Source organism: Myotis yumanensis, unplaced genomic scaffold (assembly GCF_028538775.1).
Source record: "Myotis yumanensis isolate MYYU_CA2020_CCGP unplaced genomic scaffold, mMyoYum1.0.hap1 SCAF_23, whole genome shotgun sequence".
NCBI classification, from domain to species: Eukaryota; Metazoa; Chordata; class Mammalia; order Chiroptera; family Vespertilionidae; genus Myotis; species Myotis yumanensis.
The window spans coordinates 3,408,339-3,422,603 of NW_027223774.1; the positions used below are offsets into that span (position 1 = coordinate 3,408,339).

The 14,265-nt window shown below is 52.6% G+C and overlaps 1 protein-coding gene across 1 annotated transcript; it reads left to right on the top strand.

Annotated features, from left to right (window-relative positions):
* Nucleotides 1-240: 240 nt before the first annotated feature.
* On the top strand, nucleotides 241-13,405 carry LOC139000248 (leukocyte immunoglobulin-like receptor subfamily A member 5). Its single transcript, XM_070402504.1, has 6 exons — nucleotides 241-274; nucleotides 603-887; nucleotides 1,033-1,376; nucleotides 1,504-1,574; nucleotides 9,112-9,278; nucleotides 13,341-13,405. The coding sequence occupies exons 1-6, from the start codon at nucleotides 241-243 to the stop codon at nucleotides 13,403-13,405; spliced, it is 966 nt and encodes a 321-aa protein (XP_070258605.1).
* The last annotated feature ends 860 nt before the right edge of the window (nucleotides 13,406-14,265 follow it).

The following is a 14,265-nucleotide window of genomic DNA, read 5'->3' on the forward strand; positions in this document are numbered from 1 at the left end:
GAGGATCCCACAGGACTCCAACGATAAGGCCTGTTTCCTCACTGAAGCTTGGAACTCACCCCACATAGGACTATACTAGTGTTTATATTACACCACTGGTGACATAGGCTGCTGGCGTGACAACCCCGTGACAGGCAGGGCCAGCACGCAAGTGACCACCACCTGTGAGTCTGTTTGTCCATCCTGCTGGCCACACAGTCTCCTCCATCTGCTCAGCTGAGGCCACAGGGAGAAGACGCCATGACCCCCACCCTCAAGGCCCTGCTCTGCCTCAGTGAGAAGGGAGGAGGGGGAGGGGGCCCCTGGTCTGTCAGGACCCCAGGACACAGGAGGCTCATGGGGAGGAGGGATCTGCTCAGGGTTCAGGGCAAATCTCTCACAGGGACTCTCTTCCAGGGCTGAGTGTGGGCCTCAGAACCCCAGTTCAGGAAGCTGAGTCTCCCCAGGTGTCCCAGGTCCCACTCCTCCCTGGGGACATGGGCCACCCCCCAGGCAATAGGGGAAGGGGTGCAGATCTGTCTGACAGATGGGGGACATCTGGGACTGAGACCTGGGGACCAGGGGTGGGAATGTCCTGTGACTCAGCCTCTGATTCTTTCCAGAGACCCTCCCCAAACCCACTCTCTGGGCTGAGCCTGGCCCTGTGATCCCAAGCGGGAGCCCCATGACCATCTGCTGTCAGGGAACACGAAAGGCTAAGGAGTACATAATTTGTAAAGAGGGAAGCCCAGCACCATGGAAAGAACAGAAGCCACTGGAGCCTGGGGACAAGGCCAAGTTCTCCATCACACGCATGACAGAGCGTGATGCAGGGATGTATCACTGTTACTATCTCAGCCCCACTGGCTGGTCAGGGCACAGTGACTTCCTGGAGCTGGTGGTGACAGGTGAGAGGACACTCAGGGGTCCCAGCCTCAGGCTCTGCCCTCAGGAAGGGGGTCTGCTCTCAGGGTGTCTCCCTCTCACAGCCCAGCCCTGGGGGTCATGAGGGAGGTGTGAGCCCATTTAACACGCTGCCTCCTCTTCTCCTAGGATCCTACAGCAAACCCAGCCTCTCAGCCCTGCCCAGCCCTGTCGTGACCTCAGGAGGGAACGTGACCCTCCAGTGTGGCTCAGGGCAGGGATTTGACAGGTTCCTTCTGACTAAGGAAGGAGATCACAGGCTCTCCTGGACCCAGGACTCACAGCCACAGCCCAGTGGGCAGTCCCAGGCCCTGTTCTCTGTGGGCCCCGTGACCCCCAGCCACAGGTGGACGTTCAGATGCTATGGCTGTTACAGGAACAGGCCCCAGGTGTGCTCACACCCCAGCGATGCCCTGGAGCTCCTGGTCTCAGGTGAGGCCCCCTCACCCTGTCTTTCTGCTTGTCAGCTCAGGGTCCAGTCCTCAGCACAATTATGGGCTGAAAGGGGAGTGAGATGGCTGTAGAGATGGTCACTTAGAAAGTATTTTTCCCTTAGCACAGCCTTACCCCTGTTCACCCCTCTCTCTCTTCTGTTGCCAGAAGGTGTCTCAGGTGGACAGTGAGAGGGTCTTAGTGTGGGGACCCCAGGCAGATGCAGAAGTCCGAGTGAGGTGGGAACTCCAGGGTCAGCCCAGGCTTCCCACCTCTCCTATTCTCCTTCCCAGCACCCTCTGGGACCCCAGCTCTGCACACATATGTCCTCTTTGCTCAGATGGAGACAGACCACCCCAGGATGTCTGAGTCTCTCAGAAGATCTACTGACCCCCCATAGACCTAAGGACAGGCTTGTGTCCCAGGGGGACTGGGAGTCAGGGAGAGATCTCAGGGGAAGCACAGGCCTCCAGGGTCTCCCTGGATTCACCTCTCCCCCCTCACATGGAGTCAGGCCTTAGAGAGGGAAGTGAGGCTGGTGGCAAGTGGGGAGGTCATGGCTGAAGGAATTGTTGGGGCTCAGGCTGGGGGAGGTGGAGTCAGGCTCAAGTGGGGAGAGGGCAGACCCTGCCCCTCACCTTTCATCTAGATCCCAGAAAGCTCTGAGCAATGGTCCCTCCTTCCCCTCCCCCAACCCAGGGAATCAGGCCCACAGAGGGGAATTGCGAGTCTCTGTGGGGATGTGGTGGGTGCCTCCGTGTAGGGAACAAGGGCTGAGTCATGAGACAGTTCTGGAACCTCTGAAGTCTCTCACTTGGACATGCCCTTCCCCTGTCTGGTCCTCAGTGTCTCCAACTGTAAAAGGAGAGAATCCTTGTCCAGAGCTTAGATTTCCTGTCAGTTCTGGCCCTGACCTCCTGGGAGAGGGGCCTCACAGGGAAGCCCCAAGGACGTGATGTTATGGGGCCTGTCCCCTCTGTCTCAGTGACGGTGACACTGTACAGGGAGGGACAGGCAGGACAAGGGTCCTGGTACCCAGTCCTATCCCTCAGCTCAGGCTCAGCTCAGAGGAGGGAACAGGGTGGATCAGCCCTGGTTCAGCTCCTGGCTCTGCTGCTCCTGCTGTGGGGCTGGGAGGTCCCTTCTCTCCTCTGAGTGTCCAGTTCCTGTCTGCTCACCTCTGGTCCCATCCTGCTCACAGGCTGTTGGGAGATGAGGTGACTTATGGCCTCACAGAGCTCAGAAAGGCAGAGCCCCAGCCCAGCCCAGCCTTCCCGAGGGGCTTCAGGGCCTGCAGGTTGGAGATGGACCCGGGAGAGACTCAGAGTTTACACCACACCCTTCCCCTCCTTTCCCTGCTGTGCTGGGGGCAGGTACTGAGGAAGGTCCCTCAGTTCCAGATGAGATGTGGACAGGCCCCTGCAGAGGAGGAGCCCAGAGCACGAAGCTGGTGTCTCTCTGCGGGGGGGGGGGGGGGGGGAGGGCAGCGTGAGGACAACACTGGGAACTCACAGTCCTGCGTTCTAGTCCCAGCCCTGCCGTTCCAGGGTGGGTGACCTGGGGCATGTGATAAGCTCTCTGAGGCTCAGTGAAGTGGGTGGTGGGGCTCAGCATCCCTGGTGCATGAGGTGAGAGGAGATGAGTGACAGACCCCAGCAGGAGCCTCACACACAGTAGGTGCTCATGAAATGGCATCACTGGCTCATTCATGACATCATTAGAGTGCCAGGTCTTTCAGGTCTGATTTCTTTCCTGGAATCATCCCCAAACTCTCCATCTAGGCTGACTCAGGACCCATCATCACCAAGGGGAGCCCTTTGACCAGCTGGTGTCAGGAGTCTCTGCAGGCTAGTGCCTATATTCTATATGAAGAGAGGGGCTCTGAGCCCTGGGATATGAGGATCCCACAGGACTCCAGCAACAAGGCTAGTTTCCTCACCAAGAGGCCAGAGAGGAGCTGGGAGGGGTCACAGACAGTGTCTCTGGAGAAGGACAATGTCCCTCAGCTCAGGGTCAAGGGCGTGAGGGGAGGGGTGGCTCTCTACACATCACAACCCTCTTCTCCCCAGGAATGTACAGGAAACCCTCCCTCTCAGCCCAGCCAGGACCCTCAGTGGCCTGGGGAGCGACCGTGACCCTGCAGTGTGGGTCTGAGATCTGGTTGGACACCTTCCACCTGCACAGGGAGGGGTCACTGGACCCTCCCCAGCACCTCAGTCTGCAGGACACGTCTGCACCCTCTCAGGCCAACTTCACCCTCAATTCTGTGACCTCAGGCCACCGGGGGACCTACAGGTGCTATGCCTCACACAGCACCTCCCCCTACCTACTGTCACATCCCAGTGACCCCCTGGAGCTGCTGGTCTCAGGTGAGGAGCCTGACCCTGTCCTTTCTGTGCTCAGTCAGCTCAGGGCCCTGTCCCTAGGAGTGTGGGTGACAGTAAAAAACAAGGAGGTGGAGGAGGTTCCACAGAGCAGAATCCAGCCCATGAGAGAGTAGGGACAGACAGGACCTCCCTCTCCTGAACCCCATTTCTGAACCTCAGCAGAGATGAAGGGTAGGGAGGGCGAGTGAGATGTGAGTGAAATGAACAGGAATATGATTAGACTGAGCAGAGAACACAGACCCCCACCACCACTCACCTCCTGACGTCTTCGTCTCAGAATCTGGGTCCCTGTAGCCCCAGCCCCGAAATACTCCCCTATAGAGAAGCATCCTGCCTGTGGGCACCACACTGCACGGCCCCCTGTGCTCACCTGGAGGCCTCCAGGCCCTCAGTGCTCACCTGAGAACAAGGAGGGACCCTGCAGGGCTCATGGGGAACTGGGGCTTCCTGCCCAGACGCTGTGCATTCCCCTCTGCTCAGTGTCTCTGTGCACACGGGTCTATTATGGCTCTTTTTAGAGAATCTTCAGGCCCTATTCCATTCTATAAGCTAACAATTTAACTTACATTTTGTGGAGTCGAGATAGAAATATAAATATCCTGTTCCTCTTTTCAATGGGAGTAGATTAAACTCATACATTTTTATGAATAATAACTTCTTGTTTATATAAAGTCTTCTTTTATAAGAAGACAAATTTGCAAATAAGCTTCATGCATGAACCTTAGAAGCATGCTACCTATTTGTAAAATTGAGTAAATGCACAGCCCACTTAGAGAATTGCACACCTAATATTGTAATTTGTGAGTAAGCGGTGTGATTCCTGTAGATTTTCTAAATGGTAGTAAGTGCATACAGGAAAGCTCTTTGTTTGGGCATATTTATTTCTTGACTTGTTAGCTTCCCAAAGACTCTGTCCCTGTGGACTGTTTTTCAGTTGATCCCTCCAACATCATGATAAAATTATAATCCTCACCAGGCCAAGGAAATTTCACTTCTTTATTCCCAATTGCATACCTATTTTTCTTTTTTTTTAAATTAAAACTTTATTGTTCAGATTATTACATTAGTTACTATTTTTCCCCCCATAACTCCCCTCCACCCAGTTCCAACCCCACCCTCTGCCCTCACTCCCCACCCACTGTCCTCATCCATAGGTGCACGATTGTTGTCTAATCTCTTCACTCACCCCCACACCCCTTTCTCCCTCCCCCAAGAATAGTCAGTCCATTCCCTTTCTATGTCCCTGATTCTATTACAATCACCAGTTCATCAGATTATTTATTCACTTGATTTTTAGATTCACTTGTTGATAGATGTGTATTTGTTGTTCATAATTTGTATCTTTACCTTTTTCTTCTTCTTCCTCTTCTAACAGGATACCTTTCAGCATTTCATATAATACTGGTTTGGTGGTGATGAACTCCTTTAGCTTTTTCTTATCTGTGAAGCTCTTTATCTGGCCTTCACTTCTGAATGATAGCTTTGCTGGATAAAGAAGTCTTGGTTGTAGGTTCTTGGTATTCATCACTTTGAATATTTCTTGCCATTCCCTTCTGGCCTGCAAAGTTTCTGTTGAGAAATCAGCTGACAGTCGTATGGGTACTCCCTTGTAGGTAACTGATTTTCTTTCTCTTGCTGCTTTTAGAATTCTCTCTTTGTCTTTTGCTCTTGGCATTTTAATTATGATGTGTCTTGGTGTGGTCCTCTTTGGATTCCTTTTGTTTGGGGTTCTCTGTGCTTCCTGGACTTGGAAGTCTATTCCTTTCACCAGGTAGGGGAAGTTTTCTGTCATTATTTCTTCAAATAGGTTTTCAATATCTTGCTCTCTCTCATCTTCTGGCACCCCTATAATTCGGATGTTGGTCCGCTTGAAGCTGTCCCAGAGGCTCCTTACACTATCTTCATATTTTCGGATTATTTTTTCACTTTGCTTTCTTGTTGGGTGTCTTTTGCTTCTTCGTATTTCCAATCTTTGACTTGATCCTTGCGACCCTCTGGTCTGCTGTTGGGAGTCTGTATAATATTCTTTATTTCAGTCAGTGTATGCTTAATTTCTAGTTGGTCCTTTATCACAACATCGAGGGTCTCATTAGATTTCTTGAGGATCTCACTACATTTATTGGCGGTCTTACCAGTCTTTTCGAGGATCTCACTACATTTATCGGCGGTCTTACCAGTCTTTTCGAGGATCTCACTACATTTATTGGCGGTCTCACCAGTCTTTTCGAGGGCCTTATTCAATTTATCGGCGGCTTCTAAACAGTTCTTTAAAGACCTTAAAAGTGTGGTTTTGAACTCTATATCCAACAGTTTGCTTTCCTCCAATTCTGTCGTTTGTGTCCTGTTTCCTTGTCTCGGCATTTTTTATGCTTCGCTGTGTCGATAGAGTGCCTTTTTGTGCTAAGTGTCCCAATTACCTGAGGTAGACACTCTTGTTGCACCCCCTTGTAGACTTTGTGCACAGTCTTGTTGTGGTTAAGCCTTGATTGTTGTAGTTATCACTGTGAGGAATTGACCTCCAGGCCAATTGGCTGTGAGAATCAGCTGTGTCTGCGGTGGTAGAACTTCTGTGCTGGAGACACCCCTCTGGCGCTAGACTTGCTTCGATGGGGCTTTGGTGCTCACTGAGTCTGCCCCCTGAGTGTGTCTTTTATGGTTCCATGGAGCTGCAAGCTGGATGGTCCCACTCTGACCTCTGGGCTTCCTGGCTCCTGGATCTCTAGGGAGGTGCTAATCTAGCCTTTGCCTGAGGCTATCCAGCAAAAGCCTCCCTGCAGGGCTTGGTCGGGGCTGGTCCCAGGGGATCAACAGGGCGGGGTTAGCAATTATGGCTGCTCTCAGTCTTGCCCTCAGAGGCTCTGCTTCTCAGTGTTCCAGTAGTCGCTGCAAGCCCCACGGAGAGAAAGCTGCCCTAGGGTTCTGAGCGATGCCAGACAGTCCCGCTTCTCCCGTATGAGTGTGGGTCCTTAGAGACTCTCCTGGAACTGGAGCTCAGAGCCTGAGACTCCCTCCCAATTGAAAACGACAACCGCACCCTCAGCCTCCAGCCCGCTCCGCATGCACTCCAAACCTTAGTATTTTACTTCAGCACTGAGCCTCCTCTGAGCCTCGGTATGCTTTTTCTCTTTCCTCCTAGTTGTAGAACTTCCACTCAGCCAGCTTTCCTGTGGTTCTGGATGATGTCCGTTCCGTCTTTTAGTTGTATTTTTGAAGTGGTTGTTCGAGGCAGCAAACTCCCGTGTTTACCTATGCCGCCATCTTGGTTTCTCCTGGATACCTATTTTTCTTACTCCACACCTAAAACAATGAAATGAGAGATTAAAATTTTCCAGAGTTTCCCCTCTGGAAATCAGCTTAATTCACACAGAAAGTTATGTCAAGGCAAACCCATTAAGAATTCTACATTTTATAGCAAAGGCACTATTGGCCTCTTTGTTCCAATCTGTTCTTCTGTTTCATTAGGGTTCACTAGGAATGCTTTCTTTTTCTGCCACATACACATCCCCCCATTATTATCTTTTCTCTGACTTATAATCACATGACACACATTACAAAGCCTTCTCGGTGGGAACCATTTAAATATTAACCCAACTGAGTAACACTGATCATCCATGTGCATTTCTGAATTGTGGGTGCTGGGATTTAGAGTTATAGCATGATAACTGTAATGAGGAGAGGTCCATAATTTCTGTTTATATCTTGGGTTTTATATGAAAACTAGAGGCCGGGTGCACGAAATTCGTGCATGGGGGGTGGGGTGGGAGGGGTCCTTCGGCCTGGCCTGCACCCTCTCACAATCCTGGACCCCTCGGGGGATGTCCAACTGCCAGTTTAGGACCAATATCCCTCTCGCAATCAGGGACAACTGGCTCCTATCTGCTCGCCTGCCTGCCTGCCTGATGCCCCTAACCACTCTGTCTGCCTGCCTGATGCCCCTAACTGCCTCTGCCTCAGCCCTGCTGCCACAGCTTTGTCTAGAACAGCATTTCTCAACCAGTGGGTCACGACCCCTTTGGGGGTTGAACAACCCTTTCACAGGGGTCATCTAAGACCATCCTGCATATCAGATATTTACATTACAATTCATAACAGTAGCAAAATTACAGTATGAAGTAGCAATGAATCTAATTTTATGGTTGGGGTCATGAGGAACTGTATTTAAAAGGCCAGAAGGTTGAGAACCACTGTTCTAGAAGGATGTCTGAAAGGTTGTTCAGCTTTCAGGTCTAATTAGCATAGTATGATTTTATTATTATAGACTAGAGGCCCTGTTCATGGATTCGGGCACAGAGGGGGTGCAGGTGGAAGGGAGATCCCTCAGTCTGGCCTGTGCCCTCTCACAACCTGGGACCCCTCATGGGATATAGCAGTGCTCCAAGTGGCAAGTGGCCAGGAAGGAGCCTGAGCGTGTGTTGGGTGCCACACCATGTTCATCCTAGCTGCTGCACCTGCCACAGCTGCTCAATAGCCTTGCCACAGATTCGGAGAGGCTCCAGACACCACAGCTGCCATCAGCAGCCTTGACCTCGGCTTCTGACTGAGCAGCGCTCCCCCTGTGGAAGCGCATAGACCACCAGGGGGCAGCTCCTGCGTTGAGCATTAGCCCCCTGGTGGTCAGTGCACATCATAACGACTGGTCGACCAGTTGTTCTGGTCACTCGGTTGTGTTAGTTGCTTAGGCTTTTATATATATAGATGGTGTAGCAGACTGACATAATTTCCTACTTTTGGTGCTAAGTAAATATTAAAATGAGGGGGATTTTCTCTGTGACTTAAATTTGAACCAAAACTGAGGACATTCTTGGTTTTGAAGTTTGTTGTCTTTTGAAATAAAATGATCACATGATCAGCATCCACATACCCATATTTTTCATCTGGAAAATATATCCACCACTGTAGGTATTTGTTATTGTAAAATAAATGAGTTAATAAAAGAATCAATAGATGAGCATGAAAGGGCGAAAGTCTGGGCTGGGTCTCCTTCACTCCACTTCACCCAGGTTCCTCCTCTCATGGGTCACTTGAAGTTGCTCATCTATTGATTCTTTTATTAACTCATGCTCCTAAGATCCAGGAGGCTCTGACACCAACCCCTCCTCCACGGAACCTGGGTCCCCAGCTGTGGAACACATGGAATCTCTCAGCTATAGGGGAATAAGCTCATGGGGTCTTGATTCTCAGAGTGAACACAGAACCCCCAACTCTTGTTATTTCTGAACTGAAACCATTTCTTACTCATCCTCAGTTCTTGGGCACAGCTAACTCTTATCATGGTGAGTCAGAGCAGGTGCTGAGTTCAGACATCAGAGGGACACTGATGTCAAGGGGAGGTGGGAGCCCAGGTTGAACATCAAAATCCTGGAGATGAGGGTCTGCCCTGACCTCTGAGACCTCTTTACCCACAATTCTTATTTTTCCATCCCCAAGACTACACAGTGGAGAATCTTATCCGGATTGTTGTGGCTGGCTTGATCCTGCTGGTTCTTGGGGTGCTGCTCTTTGAGGCTCGAAACAACCTCAGAATGACACCAGAAGAGCTCTCGATGCAGCCAGCATGTGAACACAGAGGGAACAATGCACCATTCAGAGTGGGGGAACCTTGGAGGCCATCTGAGGATCCCAGGAGGTGCTGAAGTAAAGTCGGGACCATAGTTGGGGAAACTGTCTGTTAAGAATGTCCAGGGGAGTAGACATGGTAGGTGAGGTCTGGGTGCAGGAGAACGTGGTCCATGTCCTCCTCCACCCACCTGGGCGCTCTCCCTCCCTCCCTGTCCTCGCTGACTCTCCTCCACTGCCCTTCTGTTCTCACCCTGTGACATGAGGGTCCATCTCACATGGCTGGTTCGGATTCACATCTATACACCCCTTCACGCTGGGTCACATCCATCCCAACAAAATGAGGTATCTTCACAACCCTGGGATTAGTTTAAACCATAAAGAACAAAGGACGGGTACCTGGTCCATAGTGGGAAAACCTCATAATAATGCAGCTCAGGGACAGAAACCGGGCACAAAAAATCATGTGTTGTGTGATTTCATTTATGCGAAATGTCCAGGAGAAGGAAACCCATTGACATAGAAGTCAGTTTGGGTTGTCAGGGGAGGACCAGGAGTGCAGATGGGAGAGGGACTGTTTGGTGTTGTTGTTTTTTATGTGTGTGTGGTGGGGTGGCTTATAAAACCTTCTTGAAACTACATAGACGTTGTCATTGAGACATTGTTTATTTACTGCATTCTAGTGAATTTCATAGTTTAAAAGGCTCAATTGTATGTTATGTGAATATTGCATCAATAAAAATAAATGCAAGTGACACATGCATGGTTCCCTGTAGCTCCCTTATAGCTTAGAGGTTGCACCACTTGTGTCCGTGGAGTTTGATGAGAAGCAAGACTCACATCAGGTCAGAGGTGCCCTAAGTGCCTTAGTGCTTAGGGACAAACCCACTCATGACATTTCCACCTTCACTCCTGACTTGGGCTGCGTCTAGGATCCCGGCTGAGACCTACCATCCTGCATCCTTTTGTCTGTGCTCATCTGCCATTCAACCAAGGATGCACTGCAGCTTCTGATTTACCTTGTAGGCTTGGGGGACACACTTGCGGCTTCTAAATAGCCCTTCCCACCACACGTCTCTCATACACATGCCTTCATCAGGTCAGAAAATGACACCAGATTTCCGGCCAACATGGCTCAGTGGTTGAGAGTCGACCTATGAACCAGAAGGTCATGGTTTGATTCCCGGTCAGGGCACATGCCTGGAATGTGGGCTCCATCCCCAGAGTGGGGCTTGCAGGAGGCACCCGATCAATGATTCTCTCTCATCATTGATGTTTCTATCTCTCCCTCTCCCTTCCTCTCTGAAATCAATATAATCTACACTAATAAAAGAGAAAAATGGTAATTGGCGTACGACTGCTACCCTTCCCATTGGCTAATTAGCGAGATATGCAAATTAATCACCAGCCAAGATGGCAGTTAACTGTCAACAAAGATGGCGGTTAATTTGCATATGTAGGCACAATGCAGGAAGGCAAAAGGGAAAGCACAGAAGAAGCCCCCTGGCACTGACAGTGATCGAAACCCAGGGGGGAGCTAAGAGCCGGGGGACAGGGCAAAGGCAGCCCCCAGGGCCGCCTTTGCCCTGCCCCCCAGCCATGATCGGAGAATCCTGGCCTTTGCCGCACTGGCCAGTGATAGTGGGAAGTAGGGGTGGAGCCAGTGATGGGAGCTGGGCAGGGGCGGAGCCTGCGATCCTGGGGTGGCTGCAGCTGTCGGTCCCCTGCCCGGAGCCCACTATCAGGGAGTGGTTGAGCTGGGTGGGGGGGGGCGGCTGCAGCTGGGGGTCCCCGCTGCCCGGGCCTAACGCCTCGGCCAGAGGCGAAAGGCCGGGGCAGGGGCGGAGAGCACGATCAGGGCGGCTGCAGCCTGGCAGGGGCGGAGCCCACGATTGGGGAGGCTGCAGCTGGGGGTCCCCGCTGCCTGGGCCTAACGCCTGGCCAAAGGCATTAGGCCCGGGAAGGGGCGGAGCCCACGATCGGGGGGCGGCTGCAGCGAGGGTCCCCTGCCCAGGCCTAACGCCTCGGCCAGAGGAGGCGTTAGGCCGGGGCAGGGGCGGAGCCCACGAAAGGGGGGGCGGCTGCAGCTTGGGCTCCCTGCTGCCCTTGCCTAACGCCTCAGCCAAAGGCGTTAGGCCCGGGAAGGGCGGAGCTCACGATGGGGGGGGGGGTGGCTGCAGCTTGGGGGGTCCCCTGCCTGGGCCTAAGGCCTGGGCCAGAGGCGCGAGGTCCGGGCAGGGGCGGAGCCCACTATAGGGGGCTGGCTGCAGCTTGGGGGGTCCCCTGCCTGGGCCTAACACCTCAGCCAGAGGCGTTAGGCCCAGGCAGGGGCGGAGCCCACGATCGGGGGCGGCTGCAGCGAGGGTCCCCTGCCGGGCCTAACGCCTCGGCCAGAGGAGGCGTTAGGCCGGGGCAGGGGCAGAGTCCACGATCGGGGGGGGGGGGGGGGGGGTGGCTGCAGCTGGGGGTCCCCGCTGCCTGGGCCCAACGCCTCTGCCAGGGGCATAAGGCCCGGGCAGGGGCGGAGTCCACGATCGGGGGGCGGCTGCAGTTTGGGGGGTCCCCTGCCCGGGCCTAACGCCTCGGCCACAGGCCTTAGGCCTGGGCAGGGGCGGAGCCCACGATTGGGGGAGGCTGCAGCTGCGGGCTGAGGCTGCATAGGCGGCGTGGGCGATCGTAGGGAGCTGGGGGTCCCCTCCCCACCCTGATCTGGGACACCCTTCAGGGCAAGCCAGCTGGCTCCCACCCGTGCACCAGGCTTCTATCCTATATAATAAAAGGGTAATATGCACATGCAATTTTTTTTCCCAAATATATTTTATTGATTTTTTACAGAGAGGAAGGGAGAGGGATAGAGAGTTAGAAACATCGATGAGAGGGAAACTTTGATCAGCTGCCTCCTGCACACCCCCTACTGGGGATGTGTACGCAACCAGAGTACATGCCCTTGACGAGAATCGAACCTGGGACCCTTCAGGCTGAAGGCATCACATTGGCGGTGGTGGGAGCCTCTCCTGCCTCCTCAGCAGCTCTGTGGATGTTCAACTGCAGCTTCGGCCCGCTGGCAAGTGGACATCCCCCAAGGGATGTATCACTGCCAGCTTAGGCACAATCCCCCGGGGAGCAGGCCTAAGCCAGCAGGTGGACATCCCCTGAGGGGTCCCAGACTGGGAGAGGGCACAGGCTGGGCTGAGGGACCCCCGAGTGCACAAATTTTTGTGCACCGGGCCTCTAGTATATATTTATAAAAAAAAAGAAAGAAAATGACACCAGATTGAGGCTCTTCGTGTCTCCAACACTGCCGATCCTCATAACAAACTCAGAGGTGGGGTTTCACAATGTTGCCCAACAAGCAAAGAAGGAGAGGAGAAGAGACTGGCTCAAAATAGAAGTTCAATAAATGTGTCCCCAGGTCTTGAGATTACAACCTGGGAATTGTCTCCAACATGCTCTTCTACCCAAACCATAGAGATGGAATAAACAGAATTAGACAAAGAGGTACAGTCTGGGAGACAAGAGTCGGTGAGGAGGCAGAAAGGACTCTGAAGGTTAGATGGAGAGGGATAGAGAGCAGGAGCTCTGCTCACAGTGACAAGAAAGTCAGAGAGAGGAAGTGATAGGGAGAAGCAGCAGCACACACCCAGGCCCAAGGGTGGTGCTGGTTGCCTCTGTGGGTGAGTTGACAGTGTTGTAACATCCCCCAGGCCTCCTGCTCCTCTTGGGGTCAGCAACCTTGGCACAGCCCCATTGGCTCCTGCAGGCAGCCAAGGTGGAGAGAGGAGGGCCCCTCCATTCTCCCCTCTCTCCTCCTCTCACACTGAACCAATCCCACTGTTCTGGCTCCAGATTCTCCTTTCTGTGACCCAGTTCTCCCCACAGACAAGCTCAGGTGAAGACCCAGGACAGCTCATTGGTGTGACCACATCAGCCTCCTTCTGGCCTCCCCCAGACCCTCACTGTCGGCTCAGGTATTTCATTCTCATGGTCCCAAACATACCTGTCACCGACCATCCCCTGCACAAAGCCTGTCCACAGGTCCCCCCCGTCTCCAGCCACATCCAGGGATCTCCACCCGGCAGTCCATGCTGCTGACGATCAGGTTGCTCTACACTCTCCAGTCCCAGTGAGGCCAACTCCTCCTTCAACCAAACTCATCCCATGAACCCCCCCCCCCCCCCACGGGCCCGGTGAGCCCATCAAAACAGAGATGCATCCTCTCCAAACCTCCTGGACTAAAACAACATACATTTATTTCCAAAATGTATTCCCTGCATTTTGGAAATAAAGCAACAGACTTTGCAATAATCAATGTGTGAATCAAAACAGAAGCGAATGTTTTAGATTAAATGATAATGTAACTATTACACATCAAACCTATGAAATAAAAAACTATGTGCGCTTGTGTGTGTGTGTGAGCGAATGTGTGAGTGTGTATATGAATGTGCATGTGTGTATGAATGTGTGGATATGTGTGTGTTCATGGGCCACTGTGACCATCTGTCTGAGGAAAGCAGAGATGAGAGCTGAGGGGGAAGGATCACATCTGGATGATCATGATCAGCCTTGAGTCCAGAAGGAAGAGTGTGGATTCACCTTGAAGACAGAGAGGGCCATGGAAGGTTTTACGCATAAACAGCTTCTGAAAGGGAGTTGCAAGGGCAGATGTGGAGGGTGAACTGGAGAAGGGAGTGAGGGTGTGGAGCTCAGAGCTCAGGAAATTGGTGGACATGACAGCTGCCTTGTGGGGTGACCTCCCTCCCTGCCTTGTTGACTGGGGAGACCAAGGGGCCCTCAGGACAGTGAGCCCAGGGGTGGGGGAGGGAGAAGCTTCGGGGCTGTGCAAGATGTATCTACTTCCACAGGAAGCTCAATGCCTCCTCTTGGCCCTGGGACGCAGGTCCTATGTCTCACACAGGTTCTACCTGACTTTTTGTCTCTGTGAGCAGTGGGATCTCTCAATGTCCTGGGGGCCAATCATCTGAGTCAT